Source organism: Myxocyprinus asiaticus, chromosome 19, assembly GCF_019703515.2.
Source record: "Myxocyprinus asiaticus isolate MX2 ecotype Aquarium Trade chromosome 19, UBuf_Myxa_2, whole genome shotgun sequence".
Taxonomy (NCBI): Eukaryota; Metazoa; Chordata; class Actinopteri; order Cypriniformes; family Catostomidae; genus Myxocyprinus; species Myxocyprinus asiaticus.
The window spans coordinates 3,765,060-3,792,594 of NC_059362.1; the positions used below are offsets into that span (position 1 = coordinate 3,765,060).

General features: G+C 42.9%; 1 protein-coding gene across 2 annotated transcripts in view; it reads left to right on the forward strand.

The window, feature by feature from the left end:
* scara5 (scavenger receptor class A, member 5 (putative)) overlaps positions 1–27,535 on the forward strand; it is a 159,638-nt gene that overhangs the window by 106,286 nt on the left and 25,817 nt on the right. For both annotated transcript variants that reach the window (XM_051644861.1, XM_051644862.1), the window contains exon 8: positions 14,831–14,896. In XM_051644861.1, the coding sequence (XP_051500821.1) occupies positions 14,831–14,896 (66 nt within the window). The remainder of the gene's footprint in view (positions 1–14,830; positions 14,897–27,535) is intronic.

The following is a 27,535-nucleotide window of genomic DNA, read 5'->3' on the forward strand; positions in this document are numbered from 1 at the left end:
CCATATGTCCGGGGGAGTGGCATGCAAATACCACTCGCCAATTTTCATTGGCCTTTTATCAAAGACCAGAGGTGTCTCGAGCTCCCAAGAGTGACCCCTAGTGTCACTACATCGATCACTTTAGCTCTGTTGTAACCTACACACAAAATTAAAGCTTCTTGTGGACAACACACAAATGTATGTGTTTAATTTGCTTAAAGTCAACAAAAACAGTGTTCACAATCCATTTTACATCTGTAATGTGACATCTTCGATTTTAACAGGATAATCTTTTTTTTATGGTGGAGAGTGCTTGGTGATGTCAGCTGAACTGGAAATTTTTTCAGAGGTGTTGCAAGTTTAACAGATAGCATTTTGATGAAAGATAACGGACACATATTGTCTCTTTGAAATAATGTGCACAGATGAATTGTACACAATAAGACAAGGGGAACATCACAACCTTTAGTCAATCCCTAGATTTCTATTTCTGCTGTGTCACACCAGGTAGCCACGGCCAATGTGAAATGTCATGGTTCCAAAATTCTGCTCCACACAACTTTACATTAAACCTAAAATATGATTGGATTGGTTGTGATTGTGTCACATCATACAGCAGTTCCGCGTTCAGTATGGATAGGTAAATTCTCTGTCGCTAGGAACTTTGTATCACACCTGGTTAGGACATAGTGTAAAGCTCTGGGCTTTCAACACAACCATCACAAATTCCAGGCTTTACTCACTTCTCTGTAAATCTCTATTTTCAACCTGAATCTCTTTTTTGAGCTCAAACACTAAAACACTGATCTCATCCTCTGAACATGCACCTCTGCTTAAACACCTTCCAAAACATATAATGAATTCCCCTAATGTTCTCCAGATCACCAGTCCATCCCCCACTCTGAACTTTACCAAACACTCCACCCAATTCTCCTGTTTTTATTCCCTCATTCGAGGTGTTTACTGAGACTCAGAACTGTGTTTTTGTAATTGAATCGTCCTCAATAACATTCGCTGTGATCCTGGGCCTCAGTAAATGTGTGGCTGCACTGACTGTGCTCCTCTGCAATGGATGCGTCAATATTTTCAAAGAGCACGGCTGTGCTTAACAAACAGCTGGGGAAGATCAGCTTGATTTGGCCAAAAATGATACAGACAAACAGAGTTAGAACTGTGTGTCTGTATGTATTTCTGACATATATTTAGATGGATCAAGGTACAAAACTTAAACATTTTACACATACATTTAAAAAAAATGACTGTGTGTTAATTAAGGAAACCCTGGTTAGAGAACTGTGAGATCAGTTACAGTCAGGGCTGGAAATGGGGGGAATGTGGGTGAACGGAGTCCACGGAGTAAATTTTGTGGGGGAATGGTGTTCCCGTTCAAACTGGCTACATTTGTTAGGGGAATGAAGAGTATTTCTATCTTCTTTCATTACTACGAATGCTTTGCGTGTTCCGTACATAAATGTGTGGGATCTTCTGTCTGTGGTTGCGTAATGTTGACTACAGTGAGTGCTCAGAACACATGCATGCAACAGATTGGCAAATGCACATGGGATTACACAGGCAACCAATCCACACATGCACGCAACAGATCCACACACGCTCAGTTCACAAATCCATGCACCAGAAGACTGCACAAATATATGGGTTTCTTTGCTCACAATACCAACCACATGTACAGAAGTCATGTAGTATGTGTAATTTAATGCACAAATAAATGCTGAGCCATTTATATCGATATTCTTCTTTGAGAATGTCTGTCCTGCAGTCTTGACATACACTCACGCGCAATGCTGGGGCCGTGGTTTAGCACTGCTGACAGCAAATGCCCATTCATTAAAATAAAGGGAAATATACAGTATATTTGTGTTTTTTTTTTTTTTTTTATGTGTTCAGAATGTTAAGTTTCAACCAAGATTACTGAGATATAATCTATATTATACCTCTATATTACATACCATTATTCAAAGGTTTTAGAACACTAAGACATTTTTGTTTAAAAAAAATAAATAATTATGCTTCACGTCGGATATATTAGATTGTTCAAATATACAAGCAAAAATATTAGAAATGTTGCAATTTATTATTGTATACAGTTTGAAATAAGTATTTAATGTTTTTGTTTATAATCAAATTACATTTTTACCCATTTGGCCCCATTTTCAGCTGTCATTATTCCAGTCTACCAAGAAAATAATGTTTCACGTAATCCTTAAGAAATAATTTAATGTGTTAACTTGGTACTAAAAGTAGAATTTATTTTTGTTAGAATGCTTAAAATGGTTGTGCTACTTAATGAAGTGTGGAAATTGCAATATAGTTTATTTTTCCAGCTGAGGTATTGACTTGCATTTTGTATTAGTTACTTTACACTTGCAAATCAAATTTCGGTTTTAAAAATAACCAAAAAGAAAAAATGTATTTTTCAAAAACATCAATCTATTTTTATTTTTTTTTTTTATTTTTTTTTTTTTAGATACGAAGGCAGTTCAATTAAAATTTTCTTTGGATTGCGAAGAAAACTGACTGACCGATAAGATACGAGTTGTTTGTCATTTTTCCAGAGTTGCTGCTGCAACACAATCCAGCAAGTTGGTGGCGCTAATCAACCGGCAAACTGGCACAGGACATGCATCTATATCACTGTGTCTGTTATATTATCCTAGCATTTAAAATCAAAATGAGGTTTGGCAATTCATTTGGATTTAACTCGTAGTACAATATGGCATAAAAAGATGCCAGGATAATATAACACAAGTATTACTGTATTGGTGCTCTTTTGCTCGTATTAAAAATAATTAAATAAAAAAATGACGGTGAACCCATGTTTTCTTTTTATATTATTTTTACATGTTCTGATACATCATATTTTATAATATACCTGTTTTACTTAAAGGGGACATATTATGCCACTTTTTACACTATGTAATATAAGTCTCAGGTGTCCCCAGAATGTGTCTGTCAAGTTTCAGCTCAAAATACTTCACAGATGCCTTTATACCCCTGTTTTGTAGCCCTGTTCCAAATGGGCTGTTTTAGTGTCTGTAGCTTTAAATTCAAAGGAGCTGCTGCTCCCCACAGCCCTTTCTGGAAGTAGGCTGTGTCTTTCTTGCTGGTGCCATGGATACCCTGGTGACAACAATGCAGGAGAACGTAAACAGTTAAAACATTATAAATAACACAGAGCATAGGCCGATTGACAAAAGTGGGCTAGGCCTACCCAAGATTTTGTTTTATTATTATGCATTCAGTCTCAGACATTTGGCTCATCGGTCACTTCCACCTGAGAGAGCCCCTCCCTGGTTTTGTATTGAACAGGAAGTTCTTTCCCCTTGTTCGTCATTGCAAAGCCTTTCTATTAAACTAACTGGAGAAGTTAAGTTACACCCCATTATCTCGCATTTGCACTCGGTATGGACAGAAGTGTCCAGAGTGTTTAATTCGGACATTTATTTAAATGTTGCCTTGAGCATATAGCTGAACCCAAAATTATGTTTTAATAAGTCCCCTTTCTGCTGGTCAGAGTAGATTGTGAGGGGGGTTGCTACACTCGGTGACCTATATGAGAGTGGAGTGTTGAAATCCTTTGAAAATTTGGTTCAACATTTGGGATTTCCAGATCTCAGTTTTTTAGGTATTTACAGCTGAGTCACCTGCTCTGTACTATTTTTAGGAGTAGCATACTCCCCCCTAAAGCGGAAAACACTCTGGGAGTGGTGATTACTGCTTTTGGAAAAGGTCATGAGGTATCAGTGTATTACTCACTGCTAATTCAGGGTCTGGGGGACGGAGTTTTAACTTCTATCAAAAGATTATGGGAGAAAGATTTAAACTTGGTATTGGAGGAGGGAGTGTGGGCTAGGATTTTAAAAAACATCAAGTCTGTATCTAGGGGGACCTGGATAGCTCAGTGAGTAAAGACGCTGACTACCACCCCTGGAGTTCGCAAGCTCAAATCCCAGGGCATGCTGAGTGACACCAGCCAGCTCTCCTAAGCAATCAAATTGGCCAAGTTGCTAGGGAGGCTAGAGTCACATGGAGTAACCTCCTCGTGGTTGCTATAATGTGGTTCGCTCTTGGTGGGGCGTGTGGTGAGTTGTGCATGGATGCTGCAGTGGATGGCGTGAAGCCTCCACACGTGCTATGTCTCTGCGGTAATGCACTCAACAAGCCACGGTCTCAGATGCAGAGGCAACTTAGATTTGTCCTCTGCCACCCAGATTGAGGTAAGTCACTAAACCACCACGAGGACTTAGAGTGCATTGGGAATTGGGCATTCCAAATTGGGGAGAAAAAAATCGTCTGTATCTAGAGATGCAAGGGTTCACCTTATGCAATTCAAGATTTTACATCAATTCTATTGGACCCCCTCTAGATGGTATAGGCTTGGTCTTAAAGACACACCCACCTGCTGGTGATGTCAATCAGAAGATGGAGACACAACCCATGTCCTTTGGTGGTGTGTTAAGATCCAAGAATTTTGGTTGAAGTTGAGTTTTATGTGTGATGTATTGGGCACTCAAATTTTATTGTGCCCCAGACTCTGTATTTTAGGCAATGGTGCAGTCATCAATATAGAGAATGATCACCAGACAAATAGTTTTAAGGGGATGGAAGTCAGCTAGAATGCCCCCATTTCAGGAGTGGTGCTCGGAGATGGGGAAGGTGGTGGCTTTTGAAGAAGGGTCATCTAGAAGACTGGGGAATTTGGACTTGTTTGTGAGGAAGTTGGGCAAATATCTGGCATTTTGGAGGGCTCTCAGGGAGGGGCAGTGGAGAGAGAGATGTAGTTGTTATGTTTTGAATATTATTATTATTATTATTAATAATAATATCTGTGTGTGTAAATCAATAAAAGAATGTTAATCACAAAAAATAAATAACACGCAGAACACACTAAACCAATCATCTTACTGTATTGTGCATAAAGGTTGAGTTATGAAATATGAAAAACAGCTATAGTTGTCGAAATTACCACTATCCTTTCATAATCATTTTTGAAATAATGACCGGTTTTATTACATGGAAAGTCTTCATTGCATGACCACTCAAGCGGTACTGTGGAGGACGCCAGTCAGTTCATAACTGAAATAGAGCTACAGCTTCATTGTTATGGAATACGTCATGGTTACTTTCATAACCTCTGTTCCCTGATGGAAGGAACGAGACGTTGTGTCGATGTAGTGACACTAGGGGTCACTCTTGGGAGCCCCAAACACCTCTGCTTTTTTTAAAAAAGGCCAATGAGAATTGGCGAGTGGAATTTGCAGTCCAGGAGCCGGCTGTGTGCCCATTGCATCCGGTGCCCCAGCCCATCTTGGAGGCGTCTGTTGTAACCACGACGTGCCTGGAGACCTGCTCTAGGGGAACCCCTGCCCATAGAAATGCAAAGTCGGCCCAAGGGCTGAAGAGGCGGCGACAGATCAGCGTGATGGTCACGCAATGTGTCCCGCAGTGCCATGCCCATCTCGGGACTCGAGTCTGAAGCCAGTGCTGAAGCAGTCTCATATGCATCAACCCGAGCGGTGTGGCCGCCGCTGAGGATGCCATATGCCCCAGGAGCTTCTGAAAAAGTTTCAGTGGAACTGACAGTTCAGCACCGACTGCGTCATCGAGTCATCGAGTGATGTCATCGAGACTGAGTCCAACTCCAAACCGAGAAAAGAGATGCTCTGAATCAAGGGAGCTTGCTCTTCCCCAGTTGCCCCAGTTGGCTGAGTTGCCGGAGCACGAGGTCCCTGTGTGCACACAGCAACTCTCAAGAGTGAGCTAGGATTAGCCAGTCGTCGAGATAGTTGAGGATGCGGATGCCCACTTCCCTTAGCGGGGCAAGGGCTGCCTCTGCGACCTTCGTGAAGACACGAGGGGAGAAGGACAGGCCGAAGGGGAGGACCTTGTAGTGGTATGCCTGGCCTTCGAAGGCAAACCGCAGGAAGGGTCTATGTCGAGGCAAGACCAAGATGGGGCAGTAAGCGTCCTTCAGGTCTACCACCGTGAACCAATCTTGATGCTGGATGCTTGATAGAGTGCGTTTTTGCATCAGCATCTTCTGGATCAATCAGGATTGGTCGCAACCCACCACCTTTCTTCGGTACGATGAAGTAAGGGCTGTAGAACCCTTGCTTTATCTCAGCTGGAGGGACAGGCTTTATCGCACCCTTGCGCAGAAGGGTAGCTATCTCCGCACGCAAGGTAGCGGCGTTCTCACCCTTCACCGAGGTGAAGCGGACGGCGCTGAACCTGGGCGGGCACCTGGCGAACTGAATCACATAGCCGAGTCGGATGGTCTGGGTCAGCCATCGTGACGTGTTGGAAAGCGCGAGCCATGCGCCCAAACTCCGGGTGAGGGGGACCAAGGGAATGATCACGTCGGACATACCGGAGGGTGGGGCCTCGCAGCAATGCGGAGCTCGAGATGCCACGTCGAGGAGACTCAAGCCCCTTGGCTGTGCTAAGTCCAGGGACATAGAAGCACTTACCTGGTTCCTTACGACCACCATAAGATTGGCCGAGGAGGGGGAGGAGGAATCTCATCCTCGTAGTCCACTGGAACCAATCCCGTGTGGGCGTGTTTGTGCCACAGCTGGGCACATAGGGGCGGGGGGTCCGCCGCTGGAGCACCATACCTGCCAAAATGGGCCGGTGGACAGTGGTCGTGACGAAGGCTGTGTGCACCGGATATATTTTCCTGAGAAAAAAAAAGCGAGTGGGCCTTTCATATATTGGCACTCCCTCATTAGTCATAATGCAGCACATTTGCAAGAAAGGAAGAAATAGCAAAAATGCTTTGTGTAATATACCAGCTGCATGATGAAGAGAGACACTTAAACACCTGTTGCATCTCTTATCTCCATCTCTAGTTTCATCCAGGGTTGGAAATTAATGTAGGCTCTGGGCAACAAAAAAAATTCCCCTGAAATCTGATATAGTTCCAAATTAATATATCCATCATGTTCTTCATTTGAATTTTCGCTGAACATTATTTGTTTCGTGCCGTCTGTTGTGCAGACATTGCTGAGTCAGTGATGGATGCCTGCATCATAAATGCACACAGATGGGCACTCTGCTTCTCCTGCTCTGCATCAGTTTGGTGTCATGCTCCCGTGCTAAAAATACCAAATTCTACAATGTAGTTCCTGTCACTCACTCGACGTTGTGTCAATGTAGTGACTTTAGGGGTCACTCTTGGGAGCCCGAGACACCTCTAGTCTTTGATAAAAGACCAATGAAAATTGGCGAGTGGTATTTGCATGCCACTCCCCCGGACATATGGGTATAAAAGGACCTGGTATGCAACCACACATTGGTTCTTCGGAGCCGAACGGTCATGCTCATTGAGCTGAATTCTACTGTTCATTCACCTCTGCTGGATCTGATGGCACATTTCAGTGGCTTCTCCCTCCTCTGCACTGGTGTACTGCAGAGAATGCCCCAGGCGCTTCGGCAGAAAACAAGAGAGTATATTTTCTGAAAGAGCTTTTTTCCTCTATAAGAGTATTTATCTTTTATCGGCTCGTCTCACGGCAAGTCTGGCTTCTTGTTCGGAGCCCGCGAAGATGATGAGCTCTCGAGTGCAGAATCGGAGAGTGGGCTTGTCCAGTCGGACGCAGAAGCCTCAGCTGGGCTTCCTCCTTCGGGGACGATTGCCCAGTCACAGGCCGATGCCGAAATGATGGACAAATGTCGGGTTAGAGTGGAACCCTCCGCTCTCCCCTGAACCCTCGCGGCTTGATGATTGGTTCCAGGGCTTGCGGCACCGCTCAAAGCAGCCACGCCCCGCTCCAGTGCCATTCTTCCTGGAAGTGCACGAGGAGCTGATGAAATCGTGGGAGGCACCTTTTACTGCCCGGCCCCGATTCCGCAGTTCCCCCGCTCTCACTACCCTTGATGGCAGGGCAGCCAGGGGCTATACGGCGATTCCCCCGGTGGATAAGGCGCTCGCACCTGGCGTGGATGCCCTAAGCTCCTGTCCAAGCCCTGTAGGCTCACGTCGTCCCTGACGGCTAAAGCCTACAGCACTGCTGGACAAGCCGCCTCTGCCCTGCACGCCATGGCTCTCCTGCAGGTCCACCAAGCCAAGGCGTTGAAAGAATTGCACGAGGGTAGTTCCGCCCCAGATTTGATGCAGGAAATGCACTCAGCGACCGAACTCGCTCTTAGGGCGACAAAGGTCACGGCGTGGTCTCTCGGGCGGACGATGGCCACACTAGTAGTCCAGGAGCACCACCTTTGGCTCAACCTGGTCGAGATGGGCGAGGCCGACAAGACACGGTTCCTTGCTGCCCCATTTCCCAGGCTGGCCTATTTGCCCAGCAGTTCTCGGCGGTGAAGCAGCAGACAGAGGCAATCCGGCACATCCTGCCCCGGCACGGCTCAAGATCCCGCACCCCGTCTGCTCATCGCCAAGGGCGTCCCCCTGTGGTGACTGCATCGGCTCCGCCGCAGCCCGCCCCTTCAGCCCGAAAGATTGGTTCGCAGCGGTAGACCTGAAGGATGCATACTTCCACGTCTCGATCCTTCCTCGACACAGACCCTTCCTGCGGTTTGCATTCGAGGGTCAGGTGTATCAATACAAAGTCCTCCCTTTCGGCCTGTCCCTGTCTCCTCGCGTCTTCACGAAGGTCGCATAGGCTGTCCTTGCCCCGTTAAGGGAGGTGGGCATTCGCATTCTCAACTGGCTAATCCTAGCTCACTCTTGAGACATGTTGTGCGCACAAAGGGACCTGGTGCTCTCACACCTCAGCCGATTAGGGCTTCGGGTCAACTGGGAAAAGAGCAAGCTCCTCCCGGTTCAGAGCATCTCTTTTCTCGATTTGGAGTTGGACTCAGTCTCTTTGACAGCACGCCTCACGAATGAGCACGCCCAGTCAGTGTTGGTCTGTTTGAAGGCATTCAAACAGAAAACAGCGGTTCCACTGAAACTTTTTCAGAGGCTCCTGGGGCATATAGCATCCTCGGCGGTGGCCATCCCGCTCGGGTTGATGCATATGAGGCCGCTTCAGCACTGGCTCCGACTCGAGTCCCGAGATGGGCATGGCGCCACTGGACACATCGCGTGGTCATCACGCCAGTCTGTCACCATCTTTTCAGACCTTGGACCGACCTCTCGTTTCTACGGGCAGTTGTTCCTCTAGAACTGGTCTCCAGGCATGTCATGGTCATTACAGATGCCTCCAAAATGGGCTGGGGCGCTGTTTGCAATGGGCATGCAGCCACTGGCCTCTGGACGGGTCCTCGACTGCATTGGCACATCAACTATTCTGTGGAGGTTCCGGCCGTTGATCCAGGGCAAGCACATGTTAGTTCGGACAGACAGCACGGCAACGGCAGCATATGTCAACTGCCAAGGTGGTCTGCGCTCTCATTGTATGTCACAACTCGCCCGCCGTCTCCTTCTCTGGAGTCAGCAGCACTTCAAGTCGCTGCGAGCCACTCACATCCCGGGCAACCTCAACACTACAGCGGATGCGCTGTCATGACAGGTTAACCTCAGGGGAGAGTGGAGACTCCACCCTCAGGTGGTCCAGCTGATTTGGAGTCGATTCGGATGGGCACAGGTAGACCTGTTCCCCTCCCAAGAATCCTCCCACTGCCCGCTCTGGTACACCCTCACCAAGGCTCCCCTAGACGCGCTGGCACACAGTTGGCCCCCTGACCTACGCAAATATGCGTTTCCGCCAGTGAGCCTACTTGCACAGACCCTCTGCAAGGTCAGGGAGGACGAGGAGTAGGTCATCCTGGTAGCACCTCACTGGCCCACCCAGATGTGGTTCTCAGACCTTTCCTCATGACAGCTCCCCACTGGCGAATTCCACTGAGGAATGACCTTCTTTCTCAGGGACGGGGCACCATCTGGCACCTGTGCCCAGACCTCTGGAATCTCCATGTCTGGCCCCTGGATGGGATGTGGAAGACCTAAGAAGTCTGCAGTGGTAGACACGATCACTCAGGCTAGGGCCCCCTTTACGAGGCGCCTGTATGCCTTTAAGTGGCGTCTGTTCGCTAAGTGGTGTTCTTCCCGACGGGAAGACCCCCAGAGATGCACAGTCAGATCAGTGCTTTCCTTCCTGCAGGAGAGGTTGGAAGGGAGGCTGTCCCCTTCCACCTTGAAGGTGTACGTTGCCGCCATAGCAGCACACCATGATGCAGTCGATGGTAAGTCCATAGGGAAGCACAACCTGATCATCAGGTTCCTAAGAGGCACCAGGAGGCTGAATCCTTCCAGACCGTGCCTCGTTTCCTCATGGGACCTCTCTGTAGTTCTTCAGGGTCAACAGAGAGCCCCCTTTGAGCCTTTGCAGTCAGCCGAGCTTAAGGCACTCCTTGAAGACTGCCCTCCTGACTGCGCTCACTTCCATCAAGGGGGTAGGAGACCTTCAAGCATTCTCTGTCAGCGAAACGTGCCTGGAGTTCGGTCCGGTTACTCTCACATGATCCTGAGACCCCGACCGGGCTATGTGCCCAAGGTTCCCACCACATCTTTTAGGGACCAGGTGGTGAACCTGCAAGCGCTGACCCAGGAGGAGGCAGACCCAGCCCTGTTGTTGCTGTGTCTGGTGCGTGCTTTACGCATCTATTTGGATCGCACGCAGAGCTTTAGAATCTCTGAGCAGCTCTTTGTCTGCTTTGGTGCACGGCGGAAAGGAAGCGCTGTCTCCAAGCAGAGGATCGTCCACTGGCTCGTTGATGCCATAACTATGGTATATCACGCCCAGGACATGCCGCCCCCGGTAGGGCTACGAGCCCATTCTATCAGGGGTGTAGCGGCCTCCTGGGCTCTGGCCAGGGGTGCCTCTCTAACAGACATTTGCAGAGCAGCGGGCTGGGCAACACCCAACACCTTTGCAAGGTTCTACAACCTCCGGGTGGAACCAGTTTTGTCCCAGGTAGTGGCACGCAACACAAGCGGATAAGCCCGGGATTGCCGGCCGGGTGTATCGCTTGCACATAGCGCCTTCCACCTTCTTTTGAGCTAAAGATGTGCGCCATTAATTCCCAGTAGTGTTCACAAGTTTGTTCCCTGGTTGACTTCCTCTGAGCCCTGTGGCAGTCGAGTTTTCGGAGAGATTCGCTGCCGGCCCAGTACACGTGCTAACTAAGAGTCCTGTTCTGGGGTAGGTGCTCTGCATGTGGCGGTTCCCTGTAAGGCTAACCCCATGCAATATATATCTTCCGCTAATTCGTTTCCCTGTTGGCAAACTGTGTCTTCCTTGGGCAGAGCCCCTCTAGTAACTCCTCCCCCATTGGGCAGGATCTACTTTGAAGACTCTCCACATGGTTGGAAAGACCATGTGACATATCCTTCCACTTAAATATCCCCCCTCTCTTTGGGCGAGGTGTGGTCTCCGCTGTGTCTTCCCCTTGGGAGGGACACCCCCGACTAGACCTGGTGGCCCAGTCGGATAATCCCCCTTCTTTTTTAGGGAGTGGAAAAAAGAGAAGTGAAAAGAGGCCATGACTGGTTTAAGCCTGTCTCTATCTCTTGGGTAGTCGACTTGTCCCCAAAAAGGGCCGTTCGACACTCATAACTATGTTGGGGGAGGTTACGTGTCGACCTGGTGTGCTGCCTATGAGGCACACAGTTGTCTGCCCACCACACACCACCAGTTCACGTAACACAATTCAGCCAATTGTGGCGTTTCGTATAGGGACCCCTAGTGTCACTACATCGACACAATGAGTGGTTGTATACTAGCTCCTTTTATACCCGTATGTGCGGGGGAGTGGCATGCAAATACCACTCGTGAATTTTCATTGGCCTTTTATCAAAGACCAGAGGTGTCTCGGGCTCCCAAGGGTGACCCCTAGTGTCACTACATCGACACAACGTCTTGTTCCCTCCATCAGGGAATGGAGGTTACACAAGTAACCATGACGTTAATAATAATATTAACAAAAATAATATATGGATGTGTTAAAAAGTTTTGATGTTGACTAAAACATTATTAATGATACAATAATAATTTTACAGAACATTAACCTCTTTTGTTGTATGAATCTCTGATTAATGTTCATTGTTTTTTTAAATTGGCAAGGAGTCGCTAAGTTTTTTTTTTACAAGCTCCTCATTCCAAATCTGGAGAAATGCTGTCATCTACTCCGGTGCATTAGTTTTGTAGGCTGTTAATTTAACTGACAAACAGCCGCCCCGCCCCCATTTCCAGAAATTAATTTGAGGCCCTTAGTTTGTTATAATGCAATGTTCTCTTTTGACCCATGGCCCGCAATCAAATTTCATTTTTGGCCCTTCTTAGGAAAAAGATTCAAGTGGAAATACATCACATGGTCTTACCGAGTCTTGTCGGAAGTATGGCATGTGGAGATTCACATGGTAGGTCCTACCCAAGGGGGGAGGAGTTTCTACAAGCATGGCAACTGGAGCAGAGGGCCCTCTGCTCAAGGAAGATGTAGTTTACCAAGAGGGAAACGATTTTACAGAAGATATAACACATGGGGTTACCTATGGGGAACCATCGCATGCGGAGCACCTACCTCAGTACAGGGCCTTACCAGCGCACTTACTGAGCCGGCAGCGAGTTTCTCCGCAAACTTGACTGCCACAGGGCTAAGGAGGAAGTCATCCAGGGATCACAGTCTGTGAACACTACTGGGAGTCAACAGCGCATGTCTTCCCCTTAAGGGAGGGGAAAGGCGCTATGCGCAAGCGGTACACCACTACACGGGATGAAACCGACTCAACCCGGAGATTGTAGAACCTCGCAAAGGTGTTGGGTGTTGCCCAGCCCGCTACAGATGTCTGCCAAAGAGGTGCCACTGGCCAGGGCCCAGGAGGCTGCCACACTCCTGGTAGAGTGGGCTTGTAACCCCGCAGGGGGTGGCACTTCCTGAGCTTGATATGCCATAGCGATGGCGTCAATGACCCAGTGGGCGATCCTCTGTTTGGAGACAGTGCTTCCTTTCCACTGTCCACCAAAGCAGACAAAGAGCTGCTCGGAGCTTCTAAAGCTCTGCGTGTGATCCAAATAGATGCGTAAAGCTCGCACCGGACACAGCAACGCCAAGGCTGGGTCTGCCTCCTCCTGGGGCAATGCTTGCAGGTTCACCACCTGATCCCTAAAAGGGGTCATGGGAAACTTGGGCACATAGCCCGGTCGGGGTCTCAGGATCACGTGAGAGTAACCTGGGAGTTTAGTCACTCTAGTTAATACAGCTCAAACACTTCTGTGAGATGCTCGCTGAACTGCCGCTATTCTTAAAGAGACAGTACTGGTTTAGCACTTGTTCTACAAATCAATGTAAATACTTGTTAATAGTACAAATGATTTAAATATTAGGGGTTACACAGACTAGTCGACTACAGCTAACATAGTCAAAACTGTTTTTATGGATCAACTGTGGATCGTGTTATCTGGGGATGTGCACATGAATCATTTTCTTGATGTTCTCGCAGATTCGTTGAATGGGAATTGCAATTTTTCAGAAATCTGTGGAATATACTGTATATATTCATTGATATAAAATGCTGATGGCTGTTAACCCTAGCTTGGGAAGGAAGAAGAATAGAGATTACCAGTGCTGTCGAAACACTGCCCGCAGTAGCTGAAGCTAGAAGTGTTGTTGTGAGCTTCTGTTTTCAGGTGAAATGTCCACAGAGTGGTGGCAATAGTAAGTTGTAACACTAGTTGCTTTTACTTATAAATGATGTAACAGTGGGAATGTATATTTTATTAACCATACACTCTAAAGGTGAGGTCGCATGTACCTTTGCACTGCGAAATTGGCTTAGGCAGATGCTAAGCACATGTGAAATCACCGCCCCCCCCCCAAAAAAAAACTTCCAAGCAGCCTCTTTTTAATGCTGCACTTCATACTCTGGCAGAGTGAAGTTGAAAAGAAGCTCGCTGCTAAAATTATATCCTTGTCCATTGTGAATATTCAGTGTTGCTGTGTACGAAGCACCTCCCACTCAGAGGTCACTGTCAAACCAAGCAACTTCCTATTGGTCAACGCGGCAAAATTCGCCACAAAGTTCACCAAACTTGAACTCCATGTGAAATTCACGAGAGGAAATTATTTGCCACCTGACTGAAATTTACGATCGCGCAGATTCCTATTGAGATTACTCTATTTCACTTGTGGAATTTTGCTGTGCAAGGTATGTGTGACTGCGCCTTAACACAAACCCCAACCCTAAACCTAACCATCAGTGGAGTACAAATTTAATCTTACAGGGAAAATGCTACCTCCAATCTCGCTCATCATTGTTTACTTGAACGTAATTACTTCCTGGTTTCCACTGGACCAGAACTCATGTCTCTGAAGCCGCTTGCACAAAGTGCTATTAGTAGTGCTACAGGAAAAGGAAAGCGCAACATGCGTCAAGATTCTTGGTGGAAAAATTACTTACATTTCGGGTTGTTTCTCACCCAAATACATCGTATGCCTTCAGAAAACCTGAAATACACCCAAGTAGCATAGATTACTTTTTAAGAGTATTTTTTAAACTTTAAATTAGGCACTACCTATTGTCCATTAAAACTTTTCATCACTTCACTGTAACTGGCTGTTCGGAAGTTTCAGAACATCTAATAGGCACTAATGACAAGTAAACATGTAAGATCATGTTCAGAACTAGATGTTTTTGCAGCTTAGTTTCAAGAAATGCTCTTTTTGGACTAGGGAGATGGTCTTGAGTTCTGAGAGTTATAGAATGTTTTCATAATACTTCAAGCTCTTTTACCTTAAAAGATACATTAAAATGTAGTTCTTTGTGTTTTGTCCTCTTTAATGTAATTTAAGATGTTTGGGAATACACAGTCAAATGTGCTGTTCACAAATGGGCATATGAAAGAAGAATATAACTGTGTGCTTCATCCCGCAGGTGAGCGAGGAGAAAGAGGACAGAAAGGAGAGAAAGGAGAGCGTGGAGACAAAGGAGGAAAAACAGGTGAACATTTATATCCATGCAGAAAATGAACATAAATGAACATACCATTCTACTGTACAAGGAAAAGATGCATTAACTACGACAACACTCTAACTGAGAAAAATGGCTTCAAAGTTTTTTGATTGGCCAACCAAATGTGGATTATAAAATAGTTTTACCCTGTTTTCTGTGAATATGAATATTGTACAGATCATAGTCTTAAAAGGCCAGATTTCAGTCATAATCCAATTTTTACCAAATACGTAGTTAAAGCGTTTTTCCTTTGCAGGGCAGCATAATGATCCCATCTGCCACAAAATGGGTTTCTCTCTATTAATTTAATAAATTATTAAAATTTTATGTATGTGTTTCTACTATAAATAATTGTTGGTGAAAGCATTCTGTGTCAATAGATTGTTTATGTGTAAGTTAATAATATTAATTAGGGCTGTCAATTTAACAATTGAATTAAGTGCAACTAATTATATGAAAAATAATGCATAAAAAAACACACACACACAAAAAAAAAAAACACAGTAAATCATGCCCCCCGACCCGTACATCATTTCTGTAAAAAGGAATGTTGCAACCATCATAGCAATTTAAGCTTGATGTACCACCAGGCCACATGCCTCATCAATCCAACAAGAGCAGGCAGCACAGCCTTCCTGATCTAAAAACAGCATAGTGGAGGGATCCCGAGATGAGTTTTCAACGTTTCAAACTATGATTAACTTGACACCGTGTCCGAAAAACACAGCACTTATAACTAGAGATGCTGAAAACTAACTAGACACGATGAGTGAGCAAGGGTACATAGACCAGCAATAAAAAATAACACAGATGGAAGTAGGCCAATGATAGGATTATGTTCAGTGATATGGAAATAAAACAAACAATATTTGGACTTTTAAGCCACTTTTTTATTGTCTAAACACTACTGCTACGATATATGTATATGATGCAGTAGCGTTCAGTCAGCCCCTTCAAACCATTCAGAGAAGTGATGGAATAAACTGAGACAGAAAAGTTATTCAAATTATGAAATGTTCTTTCCCCTGTTTATTTAACAATTTATGTGCTTTAAATAAATAAATGCATTAAAATATATAAATATACAACTTCAAAAACAACTTGTAATGTAGACCATAAATATTTTCGCATTGTTCCTGTTTGACGCAGTGTAAGCGAACCTGTGGCAACTAATCAAAACTGCTCATTATCGCGCTGCAGCTCTATGTTGATACCCCTTCACAGGAAATTTTAGAGGGTTCAGTAATTTATTTGAATTAGCAGAGTGACAGAAAATCTGACCAATCAAATTTATTATTTTCATCTTGGGGGTTGGGGCGTCAGCAATCTGTACCTTCAGAGCTCCGAAGAGAAGGTGTTAGTCTTTGAACACAAGTCAGGAAAGTTTCCCTTCCTGCAGCCGTATTTCTATCTTTACCTGAGGCTACGATGAACAGTGGGGCATGTCCAGCTACAGACAGAGCAGGCAGTCTTAAATCAGTGGATGATTTACAGCAAAGAATCAGAATAAAATGTTTTTTAAACTAAGTGACTAATTGACAACTTTCTTGTGCTGTGCGCAACCATAATTTATTGCCATGTCAAAGAAGCTTCCAAATAAAAAGGTATGCAAAAAACTGAAAAATTGTGACTGAAAATAGGCCTATGTTGACTAACATTCTGTCTACACTGGACACAGGGCCATGCACAGACATTTTGAGGGGCAGTGCTTTTATTATGCTCGCAATAATGCTGTTGGTATGAATATCAGTACGGCTATGATTACTTGCAGCCTTGGTCCTAGGGTTGGGAGGGTTACTTTTAAATGTATTCCACTATTTTTTAACGTATTCCATTAGGTCAGTAACGTAATCTAAATACTTTGGATTACTTCTTCAGTACTGGAAGATTTTTTCACTTGTTTTCTATAAAAATGTTGAATGCCCAAATTTACCAGCCACATTTATTTTTCATTTACTGTAGATTATATGTTTTTTTTCTACTATATATACTACACATAGCATATACTGTATGGGAGCATATATAATACCATATTATTATATTACAGTATTATTAGGGCTGGGAAATTTAAAGCTTAAATTTCTGTGATAAATAAGCATTAATACAAATAATGCAGTATCCGTTTCTTCACTTTCTGAAACTTCACTATTGTTTTTCCCCACTTTCTGTGGCAAAAAAAATTGGAATATATAAATTTGGTTATGAAATTTAGTTGACAATTAATTGTCAAACAAATAATTGCAATTATGACGATTAATTGTTTCTTTTAGGGCTTTCACGATTAATTGTCATATAAATTGTCATATTTCTTAGTCATTTTTACATATTTAACTTCAAATATATAAATCAAATGATAAAATAGGGGTATATGCAGTGATGGGCAGTAGCTTCTCTACAAAAAGTGAAGCTATTAACTTAACGTTTTAAGTTTAACTTAAATTATTAACATTTCTGAGTACACTTCATTGTTTTTAAATCAAGTAGCTTTTTAGTAGCGAAGCTATATTTTTTATTCGGTAGCACGTAGCTTTGACAAAAGCTACACCGCTACATCATACATCACACCAATGTTTACTATCACCAGTTTTGAATCAGAACTAAATATGTCCGACTCACAAATGAATTGCTCATCTGAGTCGGTTCTTTGCAATTAATTGGTCACACGTTTTAGCAAAACGGTCTGAATCGGTTCGCGATTCAATCTGAATGATTTAGAAAGCTCACATGTGCGCTGCTGAATCATTTGGTGCGTGCTCTCACTTGCCAACATGCTCGCGGAATATTTTAAAATACGGAAAATAAATATAACGTTGGTTACAGTGGATCCACTATCAATGGAAACCAAACCTGCAAATGCATCATATCATTTGCCAGTCATGAAGAACGTCTTTATAAAATTCAGCACGTGTACAGCTTGAATGGCACTGCAGTATCAAAAGACTTAGTAGCCTACACGAAAACACATCAAAAAAGTACCATGGCACTACCATGTTTTTTTTTTACATGTACCATTACTTGGGAGCACCATGTTAATACAGTGGTATTCGAATAAGGTTGTTATATAGTGACGTACCATAGTAGTACCATAGTATTCTTTGAATTACCTTGAAGCACCATGTACATTCATGGGAATAGAGCTAACAAGCCCTTATTTCTCATGAAGCAAAACCTTTGAGATTAATTTCATTTTATCACTCCACAGAAATGTGTCTCCTCCTCTGTGTCACTGTTTGTCATTAACACTGCGTGGCCAGGAACATTTGCCATTACACGACTATTTAAAGTGAAGCCGGAGCGCTTTGCGTTCACTATCCCTTAAAATTCCCTTATTTTGGCATTAAAATGTGGTTGGAAATTGAAGTATAACTGCGATCAGACAATTATTTAATAACCGTGAGGCCTAATTGTAACTGTAATGTAATACAGTTACTAATATTTTTTTATTTTAAATAAGTAACACCTTTACATGTATTGCATTACTCCCCAACCCTGCTCGTGCCTAGACCAATCACAGCCATGCTGATTTTCAGAACAACAGCACTCTTACTCGTGTGATGTTGCTTAAATATCCAAAATATGTGATGTCATGAAAGTCAACCAGTGCAGTTTTATGGCCTTGATCACAAACATACTTGTTCTTCAGTCAGGGCTTTGGTAGGTAAATGTATCCAGATGGGTTGAGCAGGTTACGTTCCATGAAGACATTACATATTTGTAGCAAGCAAAAGAATATCCTGGCTGTTATGATTTTTATAAGTCTAAGCAGCAAATCATTTACCATTAGTGATCGAGAGCAACACACTTGTTTCCAAGATCACCGTAATATTTATTTTTCACTAAAGGTTTTAAGATGTCAAGGCTAAAACCATTGATGGTACATGATGATAACGGATGTCTGACCTGTCAATTAATTCCAGCACATAGAGATGCTATTGTTATAATGCGAGTGTCAAACAATTCCGACAGCCCTGCAGGTGACATACATTATAGAATCAAGCAACAGTTCAGGTTGTGTAATTGTAATAGGGAGTACCGCTGTGCATAGCAAAGATAGTGTAAATAGTCATACAATATGCCATAAGTTTACAATTCACAGAATGCATAGCCATTCAGTTTGTAGAAATCACACAAAGAGTACTAATAACATTTTCCAAATTATGTGTGTCCGGAAACTATGAGCAGTCATTCTGTCATATATATTATTTTTTATTATTATTGTTTTTAATGTGGAACATAAAAGTGGATTTTTTTTATTTTTTTTTAAATCACGAATTTCTCACAGTAAAAGAACATTCTTTTAATGACAGTTAATAAAATCACAGAAACGCATGGACCTCATTATTTAACACACAAAACACAATGGCAGTGAAAACCAAAAACAACATATTACTGTAAGTAAAAGATGAGCTCTCAATAATCACCAAATAACAAATAACTAAAAATGATGACAAATACAACAACAGCAGCAGAAATAAAAACAGAAAACAGTGAAACAATAAACAGTAACACAGTAATCTGCATAATGTATTCATGCCACAGTGCATTGCTGGGACCTCGAGTATCTATCACAGTATAACCGTTCACAGATGCCACATCTTGCTCTGAAGTGCTCATGTTTGACACAGATACAGAAACAAAAGTAATGTAAAAGATTTTTGCGGCTACTTGAGAGGCTTACTGTGTTTAATGTACTTTTGGTGCATTACAAAGGCGCTTGTCACCAAAAGCGCTTGTCATGTTTTTTCAAGAATAATCTGGGCAACTAATTCATACACTGCCGACATAAAGAATAAAAAAAAGTCACACAGAGTGAAAAGATGAGCCAATAATCTGCACATTAATCATACTAACCTGTCTACAAAGATTTGCTCTCTAAGAGGTATGAGTAGATTATGACTAACAATTGTTTAATTTTAAATATATTTTGAGGTGTTGTTGTGTTTCTATGTGTCTGCCCTATTTAAATGATTACATGTTATTTATAATATAAATTCTTTGCACTAAATAAACATTTACACATTGTTATGTGGGTAGTTGACATGAAAGTTCAAGCCATTCCAAATTTCAAGCTAAAACCATTTGAAAAAGGTTGTTTAAGCTTGAAATGTAAAAACTATTTTAAAACCATTCTGAAAGGTGATTAAAAATGATGAAAAACTAACCAGTCATAACACCTAAAATATACACTTTCTCTATTATATTCTTATATGTTTTAACTTACACTTCATAAAATTGTTAGTTTAAATTAATTCAATTGTGGACATTGGTTCCACACAATGATAATTTGTTTCTTTGATATGAAATTAAAATGTAGGCTCTACTCAAATATTTTGTGCAGCGAAAACCTACAGTAAATTAATTGAGTTAACCTTACTAACATTTGATCTGTTTAAATAACCCTATTGAACCTTGCAGCTTGTTGCTAGCTAGCAACAAACACATTAGCATATTACATATCTTGATATCTTTATTTACTGTATAACAAGTATGGTGCTGCTGAGAGTTAACAGGTCTGTCTGTAAACTGGTCATGCTTGCAGTGGTTGTATGGTTTTAACGTTGTGACCATTCTTACACCAGTGGGGCTCATTTTCATAATCTCTCCTAGGGCCCGACAATTCCACGGGCCAGCCCTGGCAATATACAGTATGCATTTTCAAAGGCAGACACATTGATGGTAATGCTAAACCACAAATGCCATGATTTATTTTCGCTCATCATGAAATGTTTTACACTGGTGTAAAATCAAATGAACACAACAGATGTCATAGTCCATAACTAGATGTTGTCATGCTTACAGACAAATCCGTTCTTGTGTCTTTGGTTATTTACAAATTTCTGTAGTTTCTCTAGAACATTCCATCATCTTACATATTGGCAGAGTCATTATTCTTTTTAAAAGTGATGCTATAGTGAGCAATACTGTAAACTGTCTTCTACGGTCAGTTCCCTATCTGTCACTCACTCGACGTTGTGTTGATGTAGTGACACTAGGGGTCACTCTTGGCAGCCCGAGACACCTCTGGTCTTTGATAAAAGGCCAATGAAAATTGGCGAGTGGTATTTGCATGCCACTTCCCCGGACATACGGGTATAAAAGGAGCTGGTATGCAACCACTCATTCAGATTTTCTCTTCGGAGCCGAACAGTCATGCTCACTGAGCTGAATTCCCAGGACTGTTCATTCACCTCTGCTGGATCTGACAGTGCATTTCAGCGGCTTCTCCCCCCTCTACACTGGTGCACTGCAGAGAATGCCTCTGGGCGCTTCGGCAGAAATAAAAGAGTATATTTCTCTAAAAGAGTGGCACACACGGAACGTCTTTTTAAAGACACGTCTTTCTAAAGATGCTTTTCCGACTGTGTGTTATTCCTGGTTGCGCTCGTTATCTCTCGCCTTCTGACGGTCACAATCACTGTCTTTCGTGTCTGGGCACTGCTCATGCGGAGACAGCATTCGTGGATGGTCACACAGAGCTTTAGATTCTCTGAGCAGCTCTTTGTCTGCTTTGGTGCACAGCGGAAAGGAAGCGCTGTCTCCAAGCAGAGGATCGCCCACTGGCTCATTGACGCCATAACTATGGCATATGTCGCCCAGGACATGCTACCCCCGGTATGGCTACAAGCCCATTCTACCAGGGGTGTAGCGGCTCCTTGGGCCCTGGCCAGGGGTGCCTCTCTAACAGACATTTGCAGAGCAGTGGGCTGGGCAACACCCAACACCTGTGCAAGGTTCTACAATCTCCGGGTGGAACCGGTTTCGTCCCCGGTAGTGGCACGCAACACAAGCGGATAAGCCCGGGATAGCTGGCCGGGTGTATCGCTTGCACATAGCGCCATTAATTCCCAGTAGTGTTCACAAACTTTGTTCCCTGGTTGACTTCCTCCAAGCCCTGTGGCAGTCGAGTTTTCGGAGAGATTCGCTGCCGGCCCAGTACACGCGCTTACTAAGAGCCCTGTTCTGGGGTAGGTGCTCCGCATGTGGCGGTTCCCTGTAAGGCTAACCCCATGCGATTATACACTATATTGCCAAAAGTATTCGCTCATCTGCCTTTAGACGCATATGAACTTAAGTGACATCCCATTCTTAATCTATAGGGTTTAATATGATGTCAGCCCACCCTTTGCAGCTATAACAGCTTCAACTCTTCTGGGAAGGCTTTCCACAAGGTTTAGGAGTGTGTTTATGGGAATTTTTGACCATTCTTCCAGAAGCGCATTTGTGAGGTCAGACACTGATGTTGGACGAGAAGGCCTGGCTCGCAGTCTTTGCTCTAATTCATCCCAAAGGTGCTCTATCGGGTTGAGGTCAGGACTCTGTTCAGGCCAGTCAAGTTCTTCCACACCAAACTCGCTCATCCATGTCTTTATGGACCTTGCTTTGTGCACTGGTGCGCAGTCATGTTGGAACAGGAAGGGGCCATCCCCAAACTGTTCCCACAAAGTTGGGAGCATGGAATTGTCCAAAATCTCTTGGCATGCTGAAGCATTCAGAGTTCCTTTCACTGGAACTAAGGGCCAAGCCCAGCTCCTGAAAAACAACCCCACACCATAATCCCCCTTCCACCAAAATTCACAGTTGGCACAATGCAGTCAGACAAGTACCATTCTCCTGGCAACTGCCAAACCCAGACTCGTCCATCAGATTGCCAGATGGAGAAGCGTGATTCGTCACTCCAGAGGACGTGTCTCCACTGCTCTAGAGTCCAGTGGCGGCGTGCTTTACACCACTGCATCCGATGCTTTGCATTGCACTTGGTGATGTATGGCTTGGATGCAGCTGCTCGGCCATGGAAACCCATTCCATGAAGCTCTCTATGCACTGTTCTTGAGCTAATCTGAAGGCCGCATGAACTTTGGAGGTCTGTAGCGATTGACTCTGCGCACTATGCGCCTCAGCATCCGCTGACCCCGCTCTGTCATTTTACGTGGCCTACCACTTCGTGGCTGAGTTGCTGTCATTCCCAATCGCTTCCACATTGTTATAATACCACTGACAGTTGACTGTGGAATATTTAGTAGCGAGGAAATTTCACGACTGGACTTGTTGCACAGGTGGCATCCTATCCCAGTACCACGCTGGAATTCACTGAGCTCCTGAGAGCGGCCCATTCTTTCACAAATGTTTGTAGAAGCAGTCTGCATGCCTAGGTGCTTCATTTTATACACCTGTGGCCATGGAAGTGATTGGAACACCTGAATTCAACTATTTGGATGGGTGAGCGAATACTTTTGGCAATATAGTGTATTTCTTCCACTAATTAATTTCCCTGTTGGCAAACTGTGTCTTCCTTGGGCAGAGCCCCTCTGCCCCAGTCTACATGTTTGTAGTAACTCCTCCCCCATTCGGCAGGATCTACCTTGAAGACTCTCCACATGGTTGGAAAGACCGTGTGACATATTTTTCCACTTAAATATCCCACCCTCTCTTTGGGCGAGGTGTGGTCTCCGCTGTGTCTTCCCCTTGGGAGGGACACCCCCCGACTAGACCTGGCGGCCCAGTCAGATAATCCCCCTTCCTTTTTAGGGAGTGGAAAAAAAGAAGGGGAAAAGAGGCCACGTTAAGGTTAAGCCTGTCTCTATCTTTTGGGTAGCCGACTTGTCCCCAAAAAGGGCCACTCGACACTCATAACTATGTTGGGGGAGGTTACGTGTTGACCTGGTGTGCTGGCTATGAGGCACACAGTAGTCTGCCCACCACACACCGCCAGTTCACGTAACACAGTTCATCCAATTGTGGCGTTTCGTATAGGGATCCCTAGTGTCACTACATCGACACAACGTCAAGTGAGTGACAGATAGGCAACTTCATGGTTTCTTGTATAACCTCCATTCCCTGATGGAGGGAACGAGACATTGTGTCCCTCCTGCCACAACGCTGAACTACCCGCTGAAATGGCCGGACCTTATATCGGCTCCTCAGCATAAAACCTGAATGAGTTGTTGCATACCAGCTCCTTTTATACCCATATGTCCGGGGGAGTGGCATGCAAATACCACTCGCCAATTTTCATTGGCCTTTTATCAAAGACCAGAGGTGTCTCGGGCTCCCAAGAGTGACCCCTAGTGTCACTACATCGACACAACGTCTCGTTCCCTCCATCAGGGAACGGAGGTTACACAAGTAACCATGACGTTTTCTCTCTGAGGTTAATTACAACAGGTCATGATGGAGCAGCAGTTTGTAGAGAATCTTGCTTAGCCACAGAGATCTAATTACTTCCTGAGACCCGAGCATGACTGCTGTGTGCATTTTCCATTCCCTTTTTTGATTTGTAACTAGTTAGCCCCTAATAAACATGCAAACAATTTTTTTTTTGAACAAATAGTTTTCCTAAAAATGTATGTCCACATATGTTGACAGTGGGACTAAGTTGTGAAACTTTAAATAATACCAAACTATAGAAAGTCAGATTTTTTGATCAAATTATTTATTATGTTTCCAGAATTGTTGGTTATTATTATTTTTTTTTAGACGTTACAGACATTACATCAGCATAAATAATTCTGATTCAAAGTATTGGCTAGCATCATCCAATCACTGCCAACAATGTTAAAATAAAATTATACATTAAATCAATTCTGAATCTATGTACTGATTACCACTGTCCAGTGTCTGCCAAACATGTTCAATGTTCAAACATCATCTGCAGCCTGAAACTGAACTTTAAATAGGAAGTTTGGATTGAATGGGTTTGGGTTTGGATTGAAAGTTTGATCTGCACAGAGAGCAATAGGATGCTCCCTTAATCTCTTGCTCCCTATTTAGTGAATTACTTAACCTCCAGTGTGCTGTCTGTCTGCACTGGTCTCAAAACAGTTTGAAATGCACCTTATTTTCATCTTAAGTCCGTATACAGCCTCTGAAAGCAACATTTTCCAGTTTTTGAATGCATCCATTGATTCTAAATGTGATAATGCACAGAAAATATTGGATATTTTAAGGAAAATGAGCCTATAGTCCACATATGTGGTCATTGTGTTTAACAGCATGCTGTTTCGTGACTAATCTCTCACATTTTAAAAATGGCATATCGGATGAATCTAAAGACTCTAATCTTTTGATTCAAACAGGTTTCAATGTAAAAAACTTAATTTGGTTTTTTAACAGATGTAGTTTTGTTGACGTTTCGCCCAAACACAAACTCTGCTATGATCGACGTCATGTCGTTTGGTCACATTTCTCAGTTTAAAGTTGAACCCTTTATTGACAGCAAAGAGTCTTCTGAACTGAGATCTGTCAGTTTAAATTAAATAAAATTATGTGTTACGTATAGCAAAGCCAAAATACAATGTCCCCGCATGTGGATGTGGGGTCGCACGAGGATAAATGTGTGTATGTAGCTACCTAGCTATCTGAATAGTAAAAATGCATCTGGTTTAAAGGAATGTTAAGGGTTTAATACAAGTTAAGCTCAAGCTCAGCATTTGTGGCATAATATTGAATACCAGTCATCCCACATTTATGAAAAAGAAAAGCAAAAACCGTGGAACAGTAAGGCACATACAATGGAAATAAAAAGGGCCATTCCATAAACATTAAAATACACATCATTGCAAAAGTATAGCCACAAGATTAAATATTGTACGTGTTAACAATCACTTACCTTATCAGTATCCAGTTCTTTCCAATATTATAACTGCTGTTTGCATGATTACACAACCCTGGCAAACCCTATAAGTGATTTTATCCCACTAAAATCATGTTAACACATATAATGTTGATGACTTGTGGCTGTACTTTTGTATTTTACTGTAATTTGATAACACTTTACAATTAGGTTCTATTTGTTAACTTTAGTTAATGCATTAGGTATCATGAAGTAACAATGAACAATATGTTTTTTTACATCATGTATTAATCTTTGTCAGTGTTGGTTAATAAAAATACAATTGTTCATTGATAGTTCATGTTAGTTTATAGTGTATTAACTGATGTTAACATATACAACTTTTGATTTTTAAAATGTATTACTAAATGTTGAAATTAACATTAAGATTAATAAATGCTGTAAAAGTATTGTTCATTGTTAGTTCATGTTAACTAATGCTGTTAACTGATGTTAACAAATGGATTCTTATTATAAAGTGTAACCTTTAATGTTTATGAACTGGCCCAATTTATTTTTATTATAAGTGCCTTACTGTAACCATGATCAGATGAAAATATTTTCTGTGGTAATCAACATTATGCTACAAATGCTGTCGTTTGAGCTCAGCGTGTACTGAACCCAGAATATTCCTTTAATGGCAAGGAGTTTTGATACTGTAGTTACTCTGTTTGCCCCTTGAGTACTGATGTTTGTTACCGCCACAGTACGGAAATATGTTCAACAGAAACTTGTACTTGCAATGCATCGACCAAGCATTTGCGTGTGCATTGACATACTTGTGTAAAGTATGTTTCTTGCTTTAGAGTTGCTTGATTAATTAGCAATCACCAATAAATCTCAACAAATGTATATCATCTTCTTTCAGTTGTCTACTTTCTATATCATAATACTTCTTTCATTGTAATGCAGTCTTTAATTCTCTACACTCATGGCCTTTGCATGTGGCTTTAATCTGCTGTGTGGGTGTGTTTCTGCTGCCAGAAATCACACAGCTGTTACACATTTACGACATATTTCTCTGACTTTTTGGAGGCCAGCTGTACCATCTCACTCATCTGTCCTGCGTTTTCCGCACTAATCTCATGAAAGGTAAAACCATTAAACTCACTCTGCATGATTAACTCAATCTTATGCTCTGACCCTCGACCCCAGTGATCTCAACATTGCAGCCATCATGAGGGAGTGCACATTTGTAAAATAAAGCAGCTTTTTTAAACCACTGATTTGACTGGAGTCTTCATCACATGTGATTTCATTTTAATCATATTTGTCAAAACTACTATTCATTTCTTAGGTAGAAAATTGTTTTACAGTGGAAAAACATTTACAGTGGTGTGATGAAATTATTTAAGGAGATTAATAACTATTTCAGCAACAGTACTTTAGATGCACTCAATGGGATCTCAGGAAGATGCAGGTATTTTGTTGAAGATGGAGTTGCAGTATTAATGCCTATAAAAACACAATATAATAATAAAACACATTAAAAGTTTGTGTCAGCTATTCATTGTTAAAATCATTGTTTACACATGTTAAAGGGGTCATGACATGAAGAATCATATTCCTTGATCTTTTGATCATCATTGTACTATAAAAACAGACTGTAAGTTTCAGAACTCAAAACTTCCTCCTCACAGCAAAAAGAGCACTTGTTGAAACAAAGCTCCCAAAATTAGGGTTGTCATAATACGATAATCATATCATACGATACCATACCAGCTAAAGTATCATGATACCACACAATGTTAATTCTTAAGCAGTTTGTCATAGCAAAGACTTCCATCACAAGTCACATCTGGGCTTGTTTTCTACATCAAATAGCACTAAGAGCTCCTTTCTCCATCATTTTATCACTGACAGGGAAGCGCTGTCAGAGATTCTTTACTTTGCTGAGATAAAAACCTCCTTGGCTCTATCATAGGAGAGAGCATTATGGTCAACTAGTGCGTTATGACATTACCTCCCATAGAATGTATATGAGACCGCCTTTATGCTATTTTATGCTAAGCTTGTAG